Source organism: Adelges cooleyi, unplaced genomic scaffold (assembly GCF_023614345.1).
Source record: "Adelges cooleyi isolate 19-005CV unplaced genomic scaffold, UGA_ACOO_1.1 ACOO_flye_CR_arks_rails_tigmint_CR_PRNA_247, whole genome shotgun sequence".
Classification (NCBI taxonomy): Eukaryota; Metazoa; Arthropoda; class Insecta; order Hemiptera; family Adelgidae; genus Adelges; species Adelges cooleyi.
Window position 1 is genome coordinate 2,819,427 of NW_026095912.1, and position 22,484 is coordinate 2,841,910.

A 22,484-nucleotide genomic window follows, 5' to 3' on the forward strand; every position below is an offset into this window, starting at 1 on the left:
TGTTAGCTTAAGGATTAAAAGTGTAAGGAGAATATATCATCGAATCGCTGACCTGAGCACTCCTTATCATTCGCGAATTCACGATTTGGTGTTATCTGGCCATTCATTCTCAATCCCACAACCTTGTACAAAACTACCACCAAACAAATGTTGATTTAACCCTTTTTCACGTCGCAAATAATAAACAAATGGTTTTATAATCATAAACTACGAGTATATTACAAAATGTTTTTTTTTTCGGGACTGCCACATATTTAGAATACAACAAAAGTTGTATAACTTCGGATCACAGGAAGTGTGTACATTTTTTTTTAGTAAGTAAGAGGCACACCGCCTGTCACCGAGTCTTCGATTTCGCACTCGTTGGTGCCTCTTCGGATCTTGAACGTTCCCCAGTCACCCCAGTGGTAATTCCACGAGTTAACCATTAACCAGTAAGGAACTCCTCGTTCGACTCCCCAACCGATCAATTTCACGGAATGTCCTGCTCCCATGTAAGTAGCGTTTTCCGTCTTCACGTAGACGCCTACGGCAAGTAAAAAAATGTTTGGGTAAAGCCATTTTCCGCAAGAAAGGTTAGTAGAACTATATTATGTATCTTACCAGATTTGTAGTTAATGAAGTCGTCGTACACTTTGAATGACGCTTCGACTGGGCCGTAAGCCAACACGTCCTTTTGAATCATGGCAGGTGTAAGGTGGTACGCGTCTCGGGCTGTAACAATAAGAAAAAACCAATTAAATTTTTCGAGTTCATCGGAATAATGGTCAAAATTGGTCAGTGGTAATACTCATATTGGAATATGTTCTTACTATAGAAAATATTGTCTTTGTAACTGATGCTGGTGTCTCCGTCACACTCATGCTTGCAACTGTGTTTTTCCTCTGGTTCCTATAGTGTAAAGGACCGTTCAGTCAATATTGTCATTGAAGATTTAGGGTTTAGGTTAGATCTTGTTAATGATGTTTATGGTATTCTAATAATAACCTCAAATATATCATTTCATAGTATAAAAAAAGCAACCACGATGGTTTGGACAAGACGGTAAAATATACCTCAGCCACCATAAAAGGCTTGGATTCATTTTATTAAATTGGGGCTTTTGCTGTTGAGGAAATAACAGGAAAAAACTCCTAAGGACATTGGTTGAGTTTGATAAGGTTAGCGATTGGAGAGAAACAAACAAACGAAATTCACGTGAAATGTGCAAGTTGAATTTTTTTTAAATTTATTACTTGAGTATAAATTATCTTAGTCATTTCTAGCTCATGGATTTTTACCTGTTCTGTCGTTGTGGACAATTCTGGTGACTCCGTAACTGTGGCTGGATCAATTAGGTCCGGTTGTGTACTGACCATGATGCTTGTTCTTTTGTAATCATTAGACGGCGGTACTCTGTATGGTTTGCAACCCTATAGTGCAAAAGATCGGCCAGTCAGTACTGCCAGTGAGACTTAGGGTCTAAATTAGTTTATTTTTTTGTTTTCGATATTTGGGGTTATTATATTACTGATAACATTGTTAGGCTTAAAAAGCGAGAAACAAAAAGTATCTTAGCCATCTCTAGGTCAGGAATATGTACATGATTTTAACACTACTCCAAATGTATCGTTGCCGAACTGATTGAATCAATATCAAAGTGTAGAATACTCACCTCGTGGGTTCCGTAGTCTCCTCCGGTGACAATGCCGTGATGTTTAAAGTACCTCCAGGCTTGGATTGGCCACCCGCCTAAACATTGAAAACCGCAATAATAACAACAGAAGGTCAATTGATCAACCGAAAGCAATTGGTTGAATTTTCCGTCGGTGGCTATGCATAAGCGATCGGAAAAAGCGCTGGTGGTCGAATGTGCCTGTGTACGGTAATTGCAATTAAGATTAAAATCACAAATATATACTGCTATGTATTGCACTTGAGGTCGACAATGATGAAGTGAAACAATATTACTATATTATCAAATAAATAATTACCCAACAGCTGCCGCACTGTCCTTGATCCCGGATGTGACCGACCGTTTGACAGTTCTTCCACTTTTTTCTCGCGTCAAACGTTCGAGGAATGTACTGGATATTTTCATAATTCGGATCTGCGGTCTTTACCGGACCGTTCGACGATGATCCAACGCCTTTGGATCCCAACATGCTTTTAAAGTACTCGACGGGAGTGTCCGAATGGAAATTTTTACCGGCCTAAAATGAATTCGACACCAAATTACAGTTTCTTCCGCACAACTTGACATTCTTTGATTATTAGACATTAAGAACTTAAGTCTACACACTATTAAAATATAATCTTTATACTTTATCATGTAATACACGGTTGAAAATTTAACTTAAATATTTTGAAAATTATTTATTATGACATGATAATTTTACATTTAACAATAAAAACCAATTTTGATAATTTGATTAAATTAACATTAAATTTAAAACTTATATTTAATAATGCTCGTTTTTATTATATAGTTATGCAAGTAAAGTAGATGCATTTTTAATTACACGTTTTAAATATACTTACTTAACGTTAAAAATGTAGTGTACATAAAACAATAAAAGTTTTGATTGACAAAATAATTGTGGCTAATAGTTCAATTCTTGGGGTAAAAATTTAATTTTATCACAGGTTAATAAATTAATTAATAATAGAATTAAATAAAATTGTACTCAAATCATTTTTAACTCTAATGATCGGACGAGAAAATTGGAAATAGGAAATATGATCTTCGCTGCCTTTTTTAAAATCTTAAACACAATGCCGTAAATCATTTACAAGGTGATCACTTTTTTCATAATGTTTTCAAACAATATTTTCTCAATTTTTCATACTACTTTTTTTGTTTTTATCCCCCCCCCCTTGTTTTATTGATAGCAACTTTTTTAACTTAAATAGAATCACACGTATTTCAATAACTTTTTTTACTGAAAATGACTTACTAAAAATATTGACTGGTCGATAACCAGTATTGGATAACTATTTTAAAGTTATTAAAGTTTCAAGTTAAGGGCAGGATAAAAATATAATGCTCATTATTCTCAATTTGAAAGCTAATAAAACATATATCATTTAATAATTTAATATTTCTGTCCTAAGACTAAGATAAATATGGGTTAAAAACAACTTAAATTTTGAAAAACTGAGATCACATTGTATAAAAACATTATGAAAAATATTGTCTTATTTAACTCTATGAGAAATTGAGTGCTTTACAAATAAAATGACCACTCTGTAGACATTTGATTAAATAAAATTGAGGGTCATTTCACTAAAATGTCATGATTTAAAAAAAAAAAAAAAATCCTTCCAAAATGAATTTAGTAATCTACTCACCAATTATTAGGTACTTTACTAAGACTAAAAAGTAAAATATTAAATTAATTGATTAAAATTTTTTTTTTTAAAAAACAAGCTTTTCAAAAAAAGTGAACGTAAAAGTAAAACATAATTTTACTACAAGAACGATTTACCAATCAATTGTAGAACGTTTTATTTAAAATGTCAATTTTTTTAAAAACAACCGAAAATTAACTACAGCTTAAAATTATGTTAAACATCTTACATTTTTTAATAAAAATAAAACCATAGGCCTTTTTTAAATAAATCCCTAATAAATTAATAACATTAGATGAAATGTTTTTTGATAAATTTATTAAGGACTTTGTTGAATAGGGCCCACGCCTTTCTTTTTAGTCAAAAATTAAAGATATTTAACATTATTTGAAATTGTAGTTCATAATCGGTTGTTTTTTAAGTTATTGACATTTTAAATAAAATGTGATACAATTTATTGGTAAATTGTCTTTGTAGTAAAATTATTTTTTACTTTTTAGTTTTACTGTTTTTTAAAAAAGCTTATTTTTAAAAAAAGTTTTTTTTTATATTTTATACTTTAAAACCTTAAGCACAATGCCGTCAATCATATATACAAAACATTGGATGGAAGTTGTAACCAAATTAACGAGTCATTATAACTATAAGCTATGGATTAATGTACACATTAATTAATATAAAATATTATAATAACTTACCTTCCATGTTGTTGCTTCGTTATTGATTTGATTAATGTAATCGTCGGTGAGAAAATGTGCTTGTTCAGTTTGATAAATACTGACCAAAACGATGGACAGCAAAATAAAAACTCTCGACATGGTTAAGATGAATAATTGTATTTAAATAATAACAACTACACAACTTTTGTTCTTATTGATCAGAAGGCATGTGAATAGTTTTAAATTAAAATAATAGGCTTATATATCCATCATGGACTACTTCAAGATTAAGTAATAAAGATTGTTCCAAGAACAAGCTCTCGAGCTGATTGTAAAATGAATTTGGATTTATTTGTCATCTTTACCTTTTCAAATTAATATCTAAGTAATATTTGTATGATAATGATTGGGAACAAAAAATTAGATAAAAAGTTTTTGACATTTACTTTGATTGTCAACGTAGGTTTGTATCATATTGCGTAAAAAATTACCCATACACAAATTTTGGTTCCAAGGACAAACTCTCGAGCACATAATACAATTTATTTTATTATTTTATCTATACCTTTTTAATTAATTTCTAAGTACTGTGATTATCATTGCGATAGGGAATAGAAGATAACTTTTAAACGTGTGACCCATGTGTTTCATTAAAAGCTTGGTGTTACGATTTTTCATTTTGTATTTTTTATATATTATGTTATATTATTTTGCTGCATAAAATTTAATTCACACAATTTAATGAAATAGCCCTACCATATAATATGGTTGACAAATATAAAAAGTTTTAAAAATATATTTATATCATATTGTGGTTTTAACAAGTATAGGTACCTAAAATGTACTACAGTTAACCTTTAATTGATAATACATGAATCTAATTTTTTTTTTTTACTTTTTAATTCAACATTTGATTTTTATGTTAGTATTCATTGAACTCTGCATTTAGTATTATGGACTTTTCTACCAATCTAGTCTATGGATTGTTTGTTTTAAATTATCATAAAAAAATATTAGAAACCTACATTATTGAAAAAATTATACATATTATAGTGAGCTGTGGTTCACCCCGTGACCTCAAACCCTGATTTTGAGTTGGGTTTTTTTATATTTATTTTGTTTTCCAACGTAGAGAAGAACTCATACTTAAATTTTTAACTAATTTGACTAAAACGTGAAGTCGCTGTTTGAAGTGTCTACCGAATCGATTTCAAAATGTTTTATTACATTGAGGTCACCACTTTAGTGTTTTAGTTATAAAAAAATGTAGTTATATCACTGAATTAAAAAGAATCGGAAATAAAATATAATAACACTTAAATGACATTTTTTAGCAAATATTATTCATTATTCTGAGAAAAAAAAACTTTAAACGTTTTATAATAAAAAAAACTTAACTTCAGTTAATATTTTTAACTTTAAAACTAGTTGGCATATTTAAAACGGTTACTAGATCTTTATCTGTCAAATATTGCTTATACTTTTCATTTTGAGGGAGTCATCCTTGATTAAATACAAGTTTGAGTACAGATTTCTAAGAAAATTGCAGAAAATTTTCTTTGGATAAAATGTTGTCGATGTACTTTGAAAAATAAAAAAACATTTTATTTTAGTTATTCAACTTTTTGTGTTATGTTTACTCCCGGTTTCCCAAAGTTTATTGTATTAGTATTTATAATCAATAAATAGGAAATAAATTAATAAATATTAATACGAAACCGCGAAGATCTTTGCATGTTATTCGATATAACAAATATAAACGTCGACTTTGTTATTACAAGTGAAGAGAAATATATCACATTTTTACTCACTTACAACTAACAATCAACTCTACCTTTTAATTACACATACTTATTTTTTTATTCAAATTCACATTAAAATATCTTATACATATTATAAATATGTAGATAGGTATGTAGTATAATAAAATATGATTTATATTGTCCAATGGTGTTAGTCAATATTTTAGAATATAACTTAATAAATTTGATATTATAACTTTTTAATTAGAATAAAATAAAAATATGACTATATGACATAACACATAAAAATATATATATATATTCTTAACGTCTTATCAAGTCGATATTGAGTAAATTGTGGATGGATAAAAAAAAACTCTTTAAGCATAATAGTGTAATATTTAATACAGAGTGTCCAACAAAAATAAGACAAATGAAATAACTTTTGTTTTAGTGAATATTTTTAACAATGATATATTTTAACATATTTTTTTTTCTGTAATATTACTCCTATAAATTACATATAGTTAATAATGTTACAAATGTATTAGAAACAACGTTCTAAAATTCTATATTGTTGACATTAAACTGTACATATTTTATTTTTATTAAGAGAAATATTGAACCTACAAAAAAATACTATTAGTTAATTCTTAATGTATACAAAAAAGAATCAAATTCTACATTTTAAGAAATCCATTTTTTTTTACAATTTATTGTCTTTAATACGATTTAAAAAGTACAAGTTAAGCTTGTACACACTATTTTTCCCGTTTTAACTAAAAAGATTATAGTGTAACGGCACCAGTGACTGGCACTATAATCCAGCCTTTGACTATGCAATGTTTTTTATAACAGTTAGTTGAATTTCAAGTTCACCTACTTGAGACCGAAAACCTTATGATTTACCAAAAAAAAAATTAAATAAAGGTAGCTTCGACCATTTTTGTTTTATGTACTTTTCAGTTTAAGCACTTGTAGCCACAACATTTATTATTATTGTTGTTTCGTTTTTACTATAAAATGGCATAGTATATATTATTTAGAGACATTAATTATATCCATACGTTGGCTATCAATATATTGTTAGGTATAATTATTGTTCTTAGTAATAATAGAAATATATATATATATTTTATACATTATTAATATATTTTTTAAACATTTATAACCACCGGACAAAATATTTAAATTGGGTTTAAAAATCAAAGTTTTGTGCCGGAAAATAACTCAGTGGCCGTAAGGAATTCACGAGTCTTTGAACTCTGTTTCTTTCTTCTTTCTTAAAAAATTAATATTAGAGGAAACGCTTTATATTAAAATGTTCACAAAATATTAATAATAATCTACCAAAAAAAAATAATATTATAAAACAACAGCCGGATAAATAGTAATATTATAAACGTAAAATGAAGTTTTTGTGATTTAATGTAAGAGCTTATTAGGGAAAACCGCGGTTTTATTATAATTATAATTAAAAAATGTATTTTTTTTTTTAATACAAAATCATAATATATATAAATATTGACCCGAATAATATTGTGGAGAAAAATACAATGGTTTTTTCCACTTGAAAAATCTAATTCAAATTTGGTATTTAAAATATATTATGACTATAGAATTTACTATCATAGAAAAAAAAGAAACAAAATATGATCTTAACGAAAAGTTGATTTGAAAAAATTAAAGTTATTATAGAAAAGGGTAGTTAAATTAGGATTTTCGAAAATTTCTTTTTTGAGACCTGTACCTCCGTCAATATTTATTTTTATGATTCAAGTCATACTTTGTTACTTTCATTTTGTAGCTTAACGATTGAGAGAGTTAGGTGAATAATTTTTCGACTCGCTGACATGAACATTCTTTATCCTTTGCGAATTCATGGCTTATCTGCTGCTTTAGCCTTTTTCACGAGGCAAATAATAAACTAGAGTTATATTATTATAAACTATATTACAATAACGTTTTTTTTTCGAGATTGCCACATATTTAGAATAAAACAAAAGTTGTTTTTTTTTACTAAGTAAGAGGCACACCGCCTGTCACCGAATCTTCGATTCTGCACTCGTTCGTGCCTCTTCGGATCTTAAACGTTCCCCAATCACCCCACTCGTAATTCCATGAGTTGACCATCAACCAATAAGGTACTCCTTGTTCGACTCCCCAACCGATCAATTTCACGGAATGTCCTCCCATGTAGGTAGCGTTCTCCGTCCTCGCGTAGACGCCTGTGGGTAGTTAAATCATGATTGGGTAAAGCTGCATTCAGGTAGAAAGGCTAGTTAAACTACTTTTTGTACCTTACCATATTTGTAGTTCATGAAGTCTTCGTACACGTCAAAAGACGCTTCGACTGGGCCGTAAACCATCACGTCCTTTTGAATCATGGCATCTGTAAGGTGGTACGCGTCTCGGGCTGTAATAATAAGGAAAAAGCCATTTAAATGTTTCCAGTTAGTCGGAATAATGATCGAGATCAGTGGTAATCTTTCAATTTAAATAATATGTTCTTACTATAGAAAAGATCGTCGGTGTAACTGAGGCTGGTGTCTCCATCACATTCTCGCTTGCAGCTGTGTTTATCCTGTGGTTCCTATAGTGCAAAAAACCGGTCGGTCAATATTGTCATTAAAGATTTAAGGTCTAGGTTGTATCATGTTAAGTTAATGATGTATAGGATATTCTAAAATCAACAGCAATCATATAATTGTGTAGTGTAAAAAAGTAACCACGTTGGTTTGGACAGATCGGTAAAATGTACCTTCACCACCAAAAAAGGCATATATTATTAAATTGTGGCGTTTGTTTTGCTGAGGAAACAACAGGAAAATACTCCTAAGGACATGATGATTGGTTGAGTATGATAAAGTTAACGATTGGAAAAGAACGAACAAATAAAACTCACGTGGAACGGCAAGTTCAAGTTTTTTTTAAAGATGTTTGCTTTTTAGCACTGATAGAGGTTATTTGGCTTAAGACATTCGAGGATCATAAAGTATCTCAGTAATTTCTAGTAGTTCATGGATTTTTACCTGTTCTAACGTTGTGGACAATTCTGGTGACTCCGTAACTGTGGTTGTTCCATTTAGATCCGATTGTGCACGGCCCATGATGTTTGCTCTATTGTCATCTTCAGACGGTGGCACTCTGTATGGTTTGCAACCCTATAGTGCAATTGATCGGCCATTTAGTACTGCCAGTGAGACTTTAGGGTCTAAATTAGGTATTTATGTGTTTTCGATGTTTGGGGGTTTTCTATTACTGATAGCATTGTTAGGCTTAAAAAAGCGAGGAACACAAAGTATCTTAGCCAGCTCTAGGCCAGGGATATGTACATGATTTTAACACTACTTCAAATGTATCGTTGCCGAACTGATTGAATCAATATCAAAGTGTAGAATACTCACCTCGTTAGTTCCGTAGTCTCCTCCGGTGACAATGCCGTGATGTTTAAAGTATCTCCAGGCTTGGATTGGCCACCCGCCTAAACATTGAAAACCGCAATAATAACAACAGAAGGTCAATTGTTCAGCCGAAAGCGATAGGTTGAATTTTCCATCGGTTGCTATGCATAAGCGGTCGGAAAAAGCGCTCGTAGTCGACATTGCCTATACACGGTAAATGCAACAAAATTATAAACTCATCCTCCTACGTACGGTACTCGAGATCGACAATGTGGAAGTGCAATTTCGCACATAGGTGAACACAACTGTATCTTTTTTATCAAATAAATTATTACCCAACAGCTGCCGCACTGTCCTTGATCTCGGACGTGACCGACCGGACAGTTCTTCCACTTTTTCCTCGCGTCGAACGTTCGGGGGATGTAACGGATATTGCCATAATTAGGATCTACGGTTTTGACCGGACCGTTCGACGATGATCCAACGCCTTTGGATCCCAACATGCTTTTAAAGTACTCGACAGGAGTGTCCAAAGGGAAATTTTTACCGGCCTAAAATCAATTCGACAACAAATTACAGTTTCTACAGCTATGTTATTTTATACCAAACCCTCTATTCTTTCGCACAACGTCACATCCTTTGATTCTTAGTCATTAAGAACTAAAAACTACATATTATTAAATAATCTGTGTCATTATTAAGGCAATTCACGATTGAAAATGTAACCTTTATTTATTGTAAACTCACTAGTTTCACAAATGTCTACTAATACTTTGCCATAGAACCCACCCCGCAGACTAAAGTGAAAGTGGAATAGAGATATATTAACCGACTAGAGGTGTGGTCAACGGATCGCTCCCTCATCAAGACATTCAAGTATACGTCTTTATTATACTAACCATATTGTATAGATTGTAAATATTATCTAAATAAATAAAAAATTAAAAATGAATGCTTCAATTCTTGGTGTATAAATGTAATTTAATCACGGATTAATAAATTAATATATAATGGGATTTCCGGTAAACATTTTATTTTAAAATTTAATTAAATAGAATTGTACTTAAATCATTTTTTACTTTAATCCTCAGTGGACGAAAAAATAGTAAACAGCAAATATGCTGCCTTTTTTAAAATCTTACACACAATGCCGTCAATCATTTACAATGTGATCACTTTTTTCATACATTATGTTCTTAACTTTTATCCCCTCCCCAACATAGTTATTTTGATAACAACTTTTAAAACTTAAATAGAAAGCCACGAATTTCATTAACTTTTTAAATAGAAAATAATGTTCTAAAAATGTTGACTGGTCAATAACCAGTATTGGACAACTATTTTTAAAGTTATTGAAGTTTAGGGCAGGATAAAAAGTGGAATGTACATTATTCTCAATTTAAAAAGCTAATGGAACGCTACCATTTAATAATTACAAATTAAAAATCGCTATCAAAAAACTAAGTTGGATGTGGGTTAAAAACAAATAAAATTGTGAAAAATTAAGATCACGAGACCATGAGATATTGAGTGGTTCACAGTAAAATGATCACCTTGTAGACATTTGATTAAATAAATTTGGGGGTCTTATCACTAAAATTTCATGTGTTTTCAAATCTTTCAAAATTAATTTAGTAATATATTCACCAATTATTAAGTACCTTTAATAGGACTCAAAAGTAAAAAATAAAAACCAACTATTTAAAAAACAGAGTTTTCTAAAAAATAACTAAAAAGTAAAAAAAAAACAATAATTTTACTATAAGTACAATTTATCAATCAATTATTGTAGCACATTTTATTTAAAATGTCAATTATTTTAAAAACAACCGAAAATTAACAATAGTTTTAAATAATGTTAAACATCTTTAATTTTGACAAAAAAAAAGCGTGGGCCCTAGCAAAGAACAAATTTATTGAGTTAAGTGTTATTAAATGTATGTGTGCCACACTAAAAATTTCAAATTAAAATTATAGGCTTATATATCCGTTATGGACCACTTCACAGGAGAACAATCTCTCGAGCTGATTGTAAAACTACTTTGAATTTGTTTGTCCTCTTTACCGTTTCAAATTAATTTCTAAGTAATATTTGTATTATAGTGATAGGGAACGAAAAATTAGATATAAAGTTTTTGACATTTATTTTGTTTGTCAACGTAGGTAAATAATACACAAATTTTGGTTCCAAGTACAAGCTCTCGAGTAGATAGTAAAATTAAATTTATTTCGTTATCTTTACCTTTTCAAATTTATTTCTAAGTACTGTGATTATCATTGTGATTAGAAATAGAAGATAATTTTTAAACGTGCGACCCATGTGTTTCATTAAAAGCGTATCAACAAAAGTCCCTAATAAGTGTATGAAATAACATTTCAGATAATGTTTTAATTGTAAGTTTTTTTTAAATTTAAATTTGGTTCAATTTAAGTGTGTGACACATACACTTAATAAATACTTAACTCAATAAATTTGTTGAATAGAGCCCACGCTTTTCTTTTTTGTCAAAATCCCTACTTAGCCAATAACTCACACCTCTCTCAAGGTTTTCTTGTTGGTCCAACGAGTTAGACATTTATTCAAGGTGTGCTAGATGCCTCGGACTACATCCTAGCGTACTTAGTCAATTTTAACCAAAATTCGACTTACACACTTATTCACAGTTGTTACGTTATATTCAGAATTGACCACTTGAAGATTGAGTAATAACGATGGTTCCAAGGACGAGCTCTCGAGCGAATAGTAGACAATATTTAATATTATAATTTATTTTGTTATCTTTACCTTTTCAAATTAACTTTTAAGTACTATGAATATCATAGTGATAGGTAATAGAAGATAATGCGACCTATGTGATTCATGAAAAGCGTGGTGTAAGAAAATCATAAAGGAGTTTTGATATTTATTTGGTTTATCAACGGTTTTTGATAATACTTTACATAATTAACCCATTCATACATTTCTAACTAATTTGACTAGAACATAAAATTACTTTTTGAAGTGTTTACCAAACTGATTTCAAAATGCTTTATCACGTATAGGTTACCACATTAGTGTTTTAGATATTAAATAATTTAGTTAAAACATTTAATTAATACCCAACGAAAATGAAATTTTAACACTTAAACGACATTTTTTTCAAATATTAGTCATTATTCGGAGAAAAAAAACTTAAAACGTTATAAATATAGAAACTTAATATTTTTTACTTTGAAATAAGTTGGCATATTTAAAATAATTGCTAGATTTTTTTCGGCCAAATATTGCTTTTCCTCTAGATAAATAGCGCATTAAATGTTTTTCAGATTACTTTTTATTACAGCTTTAGTATAAGGGTTGTTTATAGCTGTCGAGTGGACACATTACTTATACAGCTAAGGGGTATGTACCACGTTAAAGTTACATATTAATGTGTCTTATATATGATGTGTTCTTAAATAATAAGGGTATTTTATACATGACTGAATTAGTTCTAAGCTTATAATAAATATTACACGATTTAAATCCAACAATCAATAACTGTGGTACAAGTAGGTCAAAAACAGCTGCCATTATGTTAATGCATAGTCTTTAATCTAGTTAGTTAATTTTTTCTATATTCTACTAACGTAAGAACACAGTACAGATAAAATGCTGTAAGTTTCATGGTTAAATCACTATTAGTTTTTTAGTTATGTTCAATTTATTCAAATAATGTTGCTCTGTGCTTAAATAATTGTTTTAAATAATTTACACTAAATAAAAAAATGTTGATTAATTTTTTTCGCGCAGATTAAGAAATACAATTGAAGCATATTACTCACAAATTATACAAATTATTAGTTTATGTGTGAAACCATGTCGTTTTGGCCAGAAACTATGAATAAATATGATCAGCTGTCAACCGTCCATACGTACACGTAGCGCGTAGATACATCTATTGGAATAAACTTTCACTCAATATTTAAATTTTCCAATTTTCCGGGAACCTTTTCTAATTTTTCCTATCTAACCTGTCTTATCTCTAAAGTTGCACCAAATTACACAAAGTGTAAAACATTTAATCAAGGTCAGTTAAGTGGTTTCGGAGTTTATCGCTACCAAACATCGTGACTTGAGATTTATATATATATATAACGATATAAACAATTTTATAAATAAAATCATGTAATAAAGCGGACTGCTCAAATGATTGAGTGGCCTAAAGACTTAACATATTTTTAAACTGTCAATTTTCCTCGTAAATTTGAATACAAATTTAAAAAAATAATATACTAAAAAAAAAAAATACTATTTGTAATATTTCAAATGATTAAAATAATTTTAAACTTTGAATATTTATTATTTTTATTCAAATAAATTTTTGATCGTTGTTATTATAGAGTATGGCTTTAGATATTCAGAAAAATTTCATATATTATTGTATGGAATTTTATTAATACAAATAAGAGTTTTGTTAATGTTACTGTTAAAAAAAATCAAGTGCAACCATTTTTTTCATATTATAAGATTTGATGATACAAATGTGTACCTCAACGTATAAGAAAACTATTTTATTTTAATATTTATATCTTCCAAGAATATGAGTGTCTTACTAAAAATGAGTCATTCGGTATATGTAAATATTTTTTCAAACACTTTTTTCTTTGTTATAGAATACTGTACATTCCGTCGCGCGCTCGAGGTGCCCGGCTGGCCAATCCAGCGGGCAGTAAATATTTTGTTACAGTAAAGAATAGAGATAAGACAATGTCGAATTTGTTTCAGTTAGCCAGGCGTTGGAAAATTGGAAAAGGGGGGAGGGTTATCGTTGCAGTAACCGTCATCAACAGTTATCGACATTGTTTCATCAGATTTGGGAAACTAAACTATGTATCGTGGTTTGTTTCATAATAATCAAAGGTTTGTTTAATTCTGTTATGTTATTTATTTATTTAAAAGACCTTTCAAGTTCTTACCATAATTAAATTAAATAAAAGAATAAATAATGTAATAGTGTAATTGAACAGTAGTAAAAGCGCTAGCTTAACGATTAAGAGGGTATAGAGGATATTTTTTCGACTAGCGGACCTGAGCACTCTGTGCTCTCAAGTTCATGCTTCGGGCTTATCTGGCCATGCACAATATGAATTCCCTAAGTACATACTTCCTGGTAAATTTGATCCCCTCTCTTGTTCTCGCTCTTCAATTTAAACAAATCCACTCCCATACCAGTCCTTGTAATTCTTTCTCAATGCTACGACCTCGCTTCAATCGCCACCATAAAACTCCGAGGTTATACGCCTATTTCGCGTCGCACACAATACACCAATAGTTGTATAATAATTATAAACTATATTACTATAGTGTTTATATTTTGGTATTATCACATATTTAGACTACAATGCAATTAACTTTTGATGAGAATAACATAAGATTTCGGAATACATGATGTGTATATATATATATATATATATATATATTTATTTATTTTAAATGTGTTTAGTATAAAACGGGCACACCGGCTGTTATGGAGTTCTCGATTCCGCACTCGTTGGTGTCTTTTTTGATCTTGAAAGTTCCCTCATCACCCCATGTGGAGTTCCACGAGTTCACCATCAACCAGTATGGTACTTCTTCTTCGACTCCCCAACCGATCAATTTCACGGAGTGTCTCCCCAAGTAAGTAGCGGTTTCCGTCTTCATGTAGACACCTGGGGATGGTTAAATAATGTTCGGGTAAAGCCGCACTACCCCAAATTTGGCTAGTATGATCACATTTTGTATCTTACCAGATTTGTAGTGTATGAAGTCGTCGTATACGTCGAATGACGCTTCGACTGGGCCGTAAGCCACCACGTCATTTTCAATATATTCCGGCATAAGATAGTAAGCGTCTTTGGCTGTAATTATAACAAAAAGTCATAACATTTCTCGGGTTAGTTGGAAAAATGGTCGAGATCAGGAAAATCCTATAAACAATTTTTTTTACTGTATGTGTTGAAGAAAGAGCCCTTGACATGTCCGTAACAATTTCGGTTGCAAGAGTGTCTTTTCACGATCGGGTTTCCGGTACATGAGCTATTTCCTCTTTCGTCAAATGTACAGGGCGGTACTCTGTATGGTTGGCAACCCTATAGTGCGAAATACCGGTCAATCAGTATTGTCAGAGAGCCATAAGGGTCTAGTTTAATCCTAGGTTTCGTTTAATAGTTATTGATGTATTCTACCGCAAACGTATAGAGTAATGTTAATCAGCAACCACGATGGTTTGGACAGAGTGGTATGCTCTACCTTTACCTCCAAAAAAGGCATACATTCAATTATGTCCCAATTGAGTAGTTATAACGATAAAGCATATGCATCTATACCACTCCTATATGAAGTTATCGATTGTATTTGGATTTTTGTTACAGTGGCATCAACGGTATAAGACTCCCGAGGACATGAGACTTGGTTGGGTTCGATTAAGTTAACGGTTGGAGTGGTACGATCAAACGAAATTCGTTGAAGGATTTAGTATAGATCACTACTCCAAAAGTCACATTGCCGCACCGATTGATTCAGTGTCCAAAACGTCGATTACTTACCTCATTTGTGCCGTAGTCTCCTCCGGTGACAATGCTCTTATCATTGAAGTATAACCAGGCCTTAATTGGTCGCCCACCATTACATCCATCGCCACATGAACGACAACAGAATGTCACATGTTCGGCTGAAAGACTTTCGTTGAATTTCCCATTGGTGGCTATGCATAAGCGGTCGGATAAAGCGCTTGAGGTAGACAATGCCTATGTACAGTATACGCAACAAATATATCCTTATGAGTACTGTACTACAAAAATGTACACCAATATAGTTTTTATCAACTAAATTATTACCCAACTGCTGTCGCAGTATCCTTGATCGCGGACGTGACCGATTGTTTGACATTGATTCCAATGGTTTCTCGCGTCGAACGATTGATAAACGTCAGGAAAGTTGTTATAATTCGGATCTTTCCTTTTGTACGGACCGTCCGACCATTTTCCATTGTTTTTGGATCCCAAAATACTCTTAAAGTACTCTGCGGGAGTGTTTGAAGGGAAATTTTTACCAGCCTAAAATTAATACGATACAAATTACGACCATGTATTACACAAGTGTTAAAATATCCTAACCCACTCCTATCCTCGTTCACATAACTTGACATCCTTGGATTAAAAAAAATTGACGTGTAATGGTTTTTGTTAATATGTAACAAAGTACATTTTTGTTTATAAATATTTTAACTTTTATTTTATAATAAAATTATACACGATAGAAAATGATAAAACTTTTATTTATTTAAAAATAGTTTTTATGACGTGTTCATTTTAGACACAACAGTAAAATTTAATTTTGAAAATAGTATTCTAATTTGAAATGTATTTTTTAAAAATATAAACTAATTATTAGTCACAAATTTTAAACGTACCTACTTAAAGGAGACGGAAGAAGCTATTTCTGAATAGTTGGCAAAAATTGATCTGGTAGCCATTTTTAATATAACGACTAATCTTAAGGTTAAAAAATATTATGTTTTTCTAGTTATAAAACTTTTAAAGTTATTTTTATTTGAGTTATGATGAAAGTGTGATAAAAAATTACTTTCGTAGAAGTCATTTTCTGGCGTGTCTGTTGGAAGGATTTCAATCTTTTGTTTTTTTTATGTGAAGCCTATCTTTTTTATAGAGGCTTAAAGACCGATTTTTGATTTAGCAATTAAAAAATTACTTAAGAGTTATTAGAAAAAACTACGATAAAGAAAAAATATGAATATGTATAATATTTGTTGAAAACAAAAATAACTAATCACTAATCAGCTTCTTAGCCCCCATAGGGAAGATGTTAAACTATATAACAAAAACAAACTGTTGAGATCAATAATATTTAGTAGTGTATTTATTAAATAATTTACTAGTATACTACAAATCTTCAGAAAATGACTTCTCGTATTAGTCTTTATTAGTAAAACATTTGACGTTTTTTGTTCCCCTTTAGGAGATTACACGTGGTTGGTTTTTTTTACATTTTAGACCAAAAGACCAGTCAGAGTTTTGACAACTTCGGATGGTCCGATTTCAATTCAGTATAGATATACTAGTGCTTTGGCAATTTTACTAGGTTATGTAGGAAACAGATTTTTGATTTTTTCCTTTTTTTTATTAAAAAAATTGAATTTAAATAATTAAAAAAAATTTAAATGTTTAAAAGAAAATAGGCTTTCTGGAGAACATAGTAAAGAAGCCGAAAATTTTCAAATCTCATTAAGAAATTGAAATTGGACCACCGAAATTTTGTCTGGCTTTTTGGTCTAAAATAAACTAAAATGGCTTAGACAAAATAAACCGGTAAATTAATTGACATGTTTAAAATTTATTAAAACTACTTTTTCCTTAAATATTGCTTATATAAAGCTCATTAAAAACAGACCGCATGTAATCCCCTTAACGATAAGAATTATGTATACATAAAAAAAAGTAGATTAATTTATGCTTGACAAAATAAATATGGTCAATGGTTCAATTCATGATTAAGAAATGTAATTTAATCACGGTTAAATGAATAAATATTGTAATTTCGGTTCACGATAAAATTATCACTTTATATAAAATACATTGGACAAAAGCCTTAACCGAATTAACGATTCAACGAAACTAAAAGCTATGGAACAATGTACAGATAAATTTATATAGAACAATATACTAACTTACATTCCATGTTGTTGCTTGATTGTTTACTTGATCAATGTAATCGTCGGTGAGAAAATGTGCTTGCTCAGTTTGATAAATACTGAGAAAAACGACGGACAGCAAAATGAAAACTCTGGACATCGCGAAGATAAAAAAATGTATTAATATATTAATAACAACACAACCTTTGCTCTTATGGATCAAAAGGCATATGAATAATTTCAGATTAAAATTATATGTTTATATAGCCATCATGGACCACTTAAAAATGGAATGTTAAGGATGGGTCGAAGAACGAGCTCTCGAGCCAATAGTAAAATGTAATTTATTTCGTTATCTTTACCTTTTAAAATTCCTTTCTAATGACTGCGAGTACTATAGTGATTGGAAATAGAATATATTATTCACAATGGTTAACTCTAATTGGAATAATATTCATGTACGATATTTGTACTTGAAGCATATTATTTTGCTTCTCAAAAAGATAAGATTTTATCACGCAGAGGACACCACTTTAACGTTTTGAGTATTCATATCAAACGCTTAATTAAAATTATGCGAATATCGAACATAATATAAACATTTCTAAATTAAAATTGTTTACATTCCACAAAATTCGCCAAAACGCGGAGTAAAATAAATTTAAAAGTTGTAATACAACAAAATGTTTTCTTTTTGAACACAAAATGTTTACTCTTTAAAATTAGTCTGCATATTTAAAATGGTTACTAGATAAATTTTTGTCAAATAATGCCTAACCTTTGTTCCTTGATAAATAGCGCGTTTAATACGGGTTGAACAGATTCGTACAGATTGTAGTTTGTTGTGTGGTTCATCCTTGATGAAACACAAGTTTATGTATAGATTTTTAAGAAAATTGTACATGGCCACACTTTAGATCTTCTTTCAGCCTTCTTCGTCGAAAAAAAAATTAATTAAATAACTAGAACCTGTATTTTTTTTTTTAGAAATAATAGCGTTTATTTGGAAAATTTACAATCTATACAAAAATAATGTACAATAAGTAATTATGATGATGGAATAATATATAAGGCGTGAACAAAGATCGTTTCAAGCGTCGAGGTGGGTTGTTTGGTAGGGTCCGAGTGCCGAGCTGGGTGATAAGATTATTTGGATTGTTGGCTAGTTTACTGTGGTACCTGGAGTAGTATAAAGAGGCAACTTCTTTAACAGTTTATTGGTGACAAACCAAGACGCCTTAGTAACAATGTTCAGGCATGTCAACTGAAATGCCTGTATTGTTCCCGGGTGAGATGGCTTAGCTGTACTCCAGAAGAGAACTCCGTAAGACCATATGGGTTGGAGTAGACTTTTATAAAGAGTTAGAAGTGTTGAGTTGAGTAATATACCTTAAAATATTTGGAAATGTTGTTTTCGAATAGCAATTGTTAAATTTCTCTTAATTTAATCACTTAACAAAAGAACAACTTTTTATAGGGGATTTTATGAATAAAACCATTAATACTATAAATATACTTACCTACTGTATATAAAATTGTATACTTGATTTATGAACTATTATTATCTATGTATATAATATCTTATATGTGCTAATTAGCATTTTTTTTTTGTACATATACTTTTGCTTTTTATTTTTATGACCCTTTAAATAACTAGTCAATACAGGGTGATTATTTTAGCGTGAACCACTCAATATATTTAAGGGTTTAATAGGAAAATTAATTTTTTTTTAATAATGTGTTTATAAAATATGATTTAAATTTTTCACCATTTTTTTTTTGTTTTTACCTGACTGCCAACTTAGTATTTTTGATAGCGACTTTTACAAACATGGTAACGCATACAATTCATTCATTTTTTAAATTGAGAATAATTAATAAAAACTTTAGACTGGCCTATAACCAGTTTTGGATGATTATTTTTTAAAGTAATTGAAGTTTAGATGCAGGAGGAAAGAAGAAGTGTAGTATTATTTTTATCTGCGCACACTAATTAATAGTTACCCTAATAAAACAGTGTGGCCAACTTAATTTAGCCAACAAATGAGGGAGTACGAGGTGTGCATTTTGAGTGACGATATAGATTATAAAAAAAAGTAAAAAAATTGTGGACTGATAATATTAGGATTAATATGACAATTGCTAAACAAATCTTGGTACTCTTTTATAAAAAAAAAAATCTAGACCCACTCCTGCCAATCCTGACATGATCAAGAGTATATTTATTGTGAGCAGTACAGTAGTCAGGTAGGTCGCTAGAGTCGTGTAACCTCCCCCCCTCCGTTCTCGATATACTTAATTTGTTTTAAAATTGTTTTATGTATATTGTGTATTGTCAATAGGAAGGTAATTCTCAAAGCTATTTATAAATTATTATATTTTAATCAAATTAACACATCGCCGCCTCAGTAGAACAACGACACAACTGCAAAATTTGGTAAAATGGACTAAATGCTTCAATGTGTTTAGATATAGCGAACGCATAAGATAGAAAACGACGTAACTGTAGTTGTAATATTTTCTAAGCATTCCTATTTCATTAAAATTACATCACATAACATTTTAGTGAAAATAATTTGGTTTTTTGGTTCTCCTGTAAAATTTCAGTTATTGCAGTTGTGTAATACAACATGTGTACATGTACATGACATGCAATTTATAAGTATGGAAAATACTAAATACTATAATTATTAGAAAGAACTGACATTTTCTGATTTTTCTACAGTTTTTCTGTTTTCTCCCTTTTCTTTTCTCTTCTTTTCACCTAAAACCAAAAAAATTGGTTTTTAGATATTAAACGTTACGTACAATTATGATAGTACAACCCAATTTGTGTATTAGATTAGTTTAGGTAATGTTGAGTTTAAATTTAAACAAAGTCTTACCCCAGACTTGATTTTGAATGAAGACACCGGCAAATAAAGATCCAGCGAAGACGAACTGAAAACATAGAATTATGGCTATTGCTACTGGTAAGCTGAACTTTTCCAAGAGCGGGTACAACCAACGGTCATTTTTCAAGTAGGTTACCAGAAGACTACATATTTAAAAAAAACACACTTTAAAAATGTTCGGTAGTAAACTATTAAAAACAATGCTCTTACATGGTTGAGTAAAAAAACATGAAGGAATTAAAGATCGTTATTAGAACTTTCACGGGTAAGAATCTGTGTTTGGTAGTCATTAGTTCAGCGAAAACCAGCGGTAAGATCACAGTGTGCATTCCATGGTTATGCCAAATTGGTATGTAGTTGTCTAATATTTTTGGATAAACGACCTCTCGGTCAATGCCGTAAAAGATCCAAAACGTCACCGATACTAACTGAAATTATATAATATTATTTATAATTTATAAATTTTACAAATATTTAGTTGGACAATTACGAAACATTTGATTTATTTGTTAAGACAAGCTTGTTCTACGGGAAAAAATACTTAGTAAAATAGTAAAACTAATTTAGTTTTGAATAATTATTTTTCTAATTAAAAGCATTTAAAGAAATATACATTAGAAGTATAATATGTCTCAATCTATCTAAATATTTGTTGGTTTTAAATTGGATATTGGGATCGTCTCCGCGATACTGCGAACCTAACCTTCAACGCCTACAATACTTATTTAAGGAAACATAAAAAACAGAATTGAATATTCGTAGAATATATCTCATGAATATATTCATAGAATTAGAAGCATATGATATATATGAAGTTTACGTACAAATGTACAATGAATACTAGATTTGTATTTTGCATAGAAAATATTAAAAAAGTAATATATTATACTTACTATTCCAGTAGGTAGTATAAGAGAGGCAAAGCTAGCAGATAGTAAATTTTGAAATTTGGTTCCCAAGTTAAGCCAATTCGGCCCATTGAGAATTTTCATGATATCGTGAAGTAAACAGCCGCTGAAGTATAACGTTTGCATAATCTAAAGTTTTAAAAAAAATTAATATATTTAAGCAGAACTTTCTTAGTTCCATAAACTTGTATACTGCTGCTATACAAGATCAATTTTTTTCACGATTAATTTAAAAAGTGTTTTTATTTACACGTTTAGGAGTCTAACTCATAATACTTCCAATAATTGATATTGGTCATTTTAGACCTAAGGTACAAACAATATAACAAATAATTTAAATCGGGATGATTTGTTAAAATAATATTTTCAAAAGTGCTTATGCATACCAAATTCCAGTTTGTGAAGAATCTAAATCTGAATTCAACTAAATTTTGGTACATGGGATGCCATTCTCCTTTGTCTTTTGTAGTTGTCAAAAATGAATCTAGTATTTGATTCCAAAAAAATACATACCATCCACATGCTACTGTATGCAGCAAAATCGGGTACACTGACATTTTAATACCTTATAAGCAAATGCAAATAATTATTTGAGGCTGAATTCATCAAATATAAATATTACAAATTCTCTATTATACTACTTTACTATTCCTCAATTATTAACAATAATTTCTATATTTTTATTTTCCGTGTATTTTTGCTAATTCTCATAAACTAATTTTAGTACAATTATTGTACAAATAATTTTGAAATTATAACGTGTTACTTCAAAAATATAGTTTTCATTCGGATCTAAAATAATATTTGTGTTATTAAAATTTATTACCTATTATTTCTAAATTCGAGTAAAGTTTTTGAAATCCTAAAACAATTATGTCTACTAGGAATGGTTC

General features: G+C 30.1%; 3 protein-coding genes across 3 annotated transcripts; all 3 read right to left on the bottom strand.

The window, feature by feature from the left end:
* Positions 1–242: 242 nt before the first annotated feature.
* On the bottom strand, positions 243–4,238 carry LOC126837070 (cathepsin B-like). The gene is made up of 7 exons (XM_050570811.1): positions 4,029–4,238; positions 1,974–2,192; positions 1,655–1,855; positions 1,281–1,412; positions 813–891; positions 604–714; positions 243–526 (listed from the first exon to the last, which is right to left on the bottom strand). Exons 1-7 carry the CDS (start codon positions 4,146–4,148, stop codon positions 312–314), a joined length of 1,077 nt encoding a protein of 358 aa, XP_050426768.1. The 5' UTR covers positions 4,149–4,238; the 3' UTR covers positions 243–311.
* A 3,512-nt stretch (positions 4,239–7,750) lies between these two features.
* Positions 7,751–18,031, bottom strand: LOC126836954 (uncharacterized). Its single transcript, XM_050570674.1, has 12 exons — positions 17,830–18,031; positions 15,976–16,194; positions 15,685–15,885; positions 15,087–15,228; positions 14,887–14,997; positions 14,606–14,808; positions 9,471–9,686; positions 9,139–9,339; positions 8,764–8,895; positions 8,246–8,324; positions 8,037–8,147; positions 7,751–7,959 (listed from the first exon to the last, which is right to left on the bottom strand). Exons 1-12 carry the CDS (start codon positions 17,947–17,949, stop codon positions 7,751–7,753), a joined length of 1,944 nt encoding a protein of 647 aa, XP_050426631.1. The 5' UTR covers positions 17,950–18,031.
* Positions 18,032–20,479: 2,448 nt separating this feature from the next.
* Positions 20,480–22,148, bottom strand: LOC126836955 (androgen-dependent TFPI-regulating protein-like). Its single transcript, XM_050570676.1, has 5 exons — positions 21,978–22,148; positions 21,577–21,720; positions 20,894–21,111; positions 20,675–20,826; positions 20,480–20,553 (listed from the first exon to the last, which is right to left on the bottom strand). The coding sequence occupies exons 1-5, from the start codon at positions 22,146–22,148 to the stop codon at positions 20,480–20,482; spliced, it is 759 nt and encodes a 252-aa protein (XP_050426633.1).
* Positions 22,149–22,484: the final 336 nt, after the last annotated feature.

Bases quoted from the DNA above. Each gene is read 5' to 3' on its own strand.
- LOC126836955 (XM_050570676.1), bottom strand. From the start codon at position 22,148: ATGTCAGTGTACCCGATTTTGCTGCATACAGTAGCATGTGGATGGTAT. The intron at 21,112-21,576 runs GTAAGTATAATA...ATATAATTTCAG, and splicing joins TTATACTACCTACTGGAATA to TTAGTATCGGTGACGTTTTG. The intron at 20,827-20,893 runs GTAAGAGCATTG...TTAAATATGTAG, and splicing joins ATGTTTTTTTACTCAACCAT to TCTTCTGGTAACCTACTTGA.
- LOC126836954 (XM_050570674.1), bottom strand. From the start codon at position 17,949: ATGTCCAGAGTTTTCATTTTGCTGTCCGTCGTTTTTCTCAGTATTTAT. The intron at 15,229-15,684 runs GTAAGTAATCGA...TTCGCACTATAG, and splicing joins GAGACTACGGCACAAATGAG to GGTTGCCAACCATACAGAGT. The intron at 7,960-8,036 runs GTAAGGTACAAA...AACTACCCACAG, and splicing joins CTTCATGAACTACAAATATG to GCGTCTACGCGAGGACGGAG.
- LOC126837070 (XM_050570811.1), bottom strand. From the start codon at position 4,148: ATGTCGAGAGTTTTTATTTTGCTGTCCATCGTTTTGGTCAGTATTTAT. The intron at 2,193-4,028 runs GTAAGTTATTAT...AATTCATTTTAG, and splicing joins ACGAAGCAACAACATGGAAG to GCCGGTAAAAATTTCCATTC. The intron at 892-1,280 runs GTAAAAATCCAT...TTTACACTATAG, and splicing joins TGTCCACAACGACAGAACAG to GAACCAGAGGAAAAACACAG.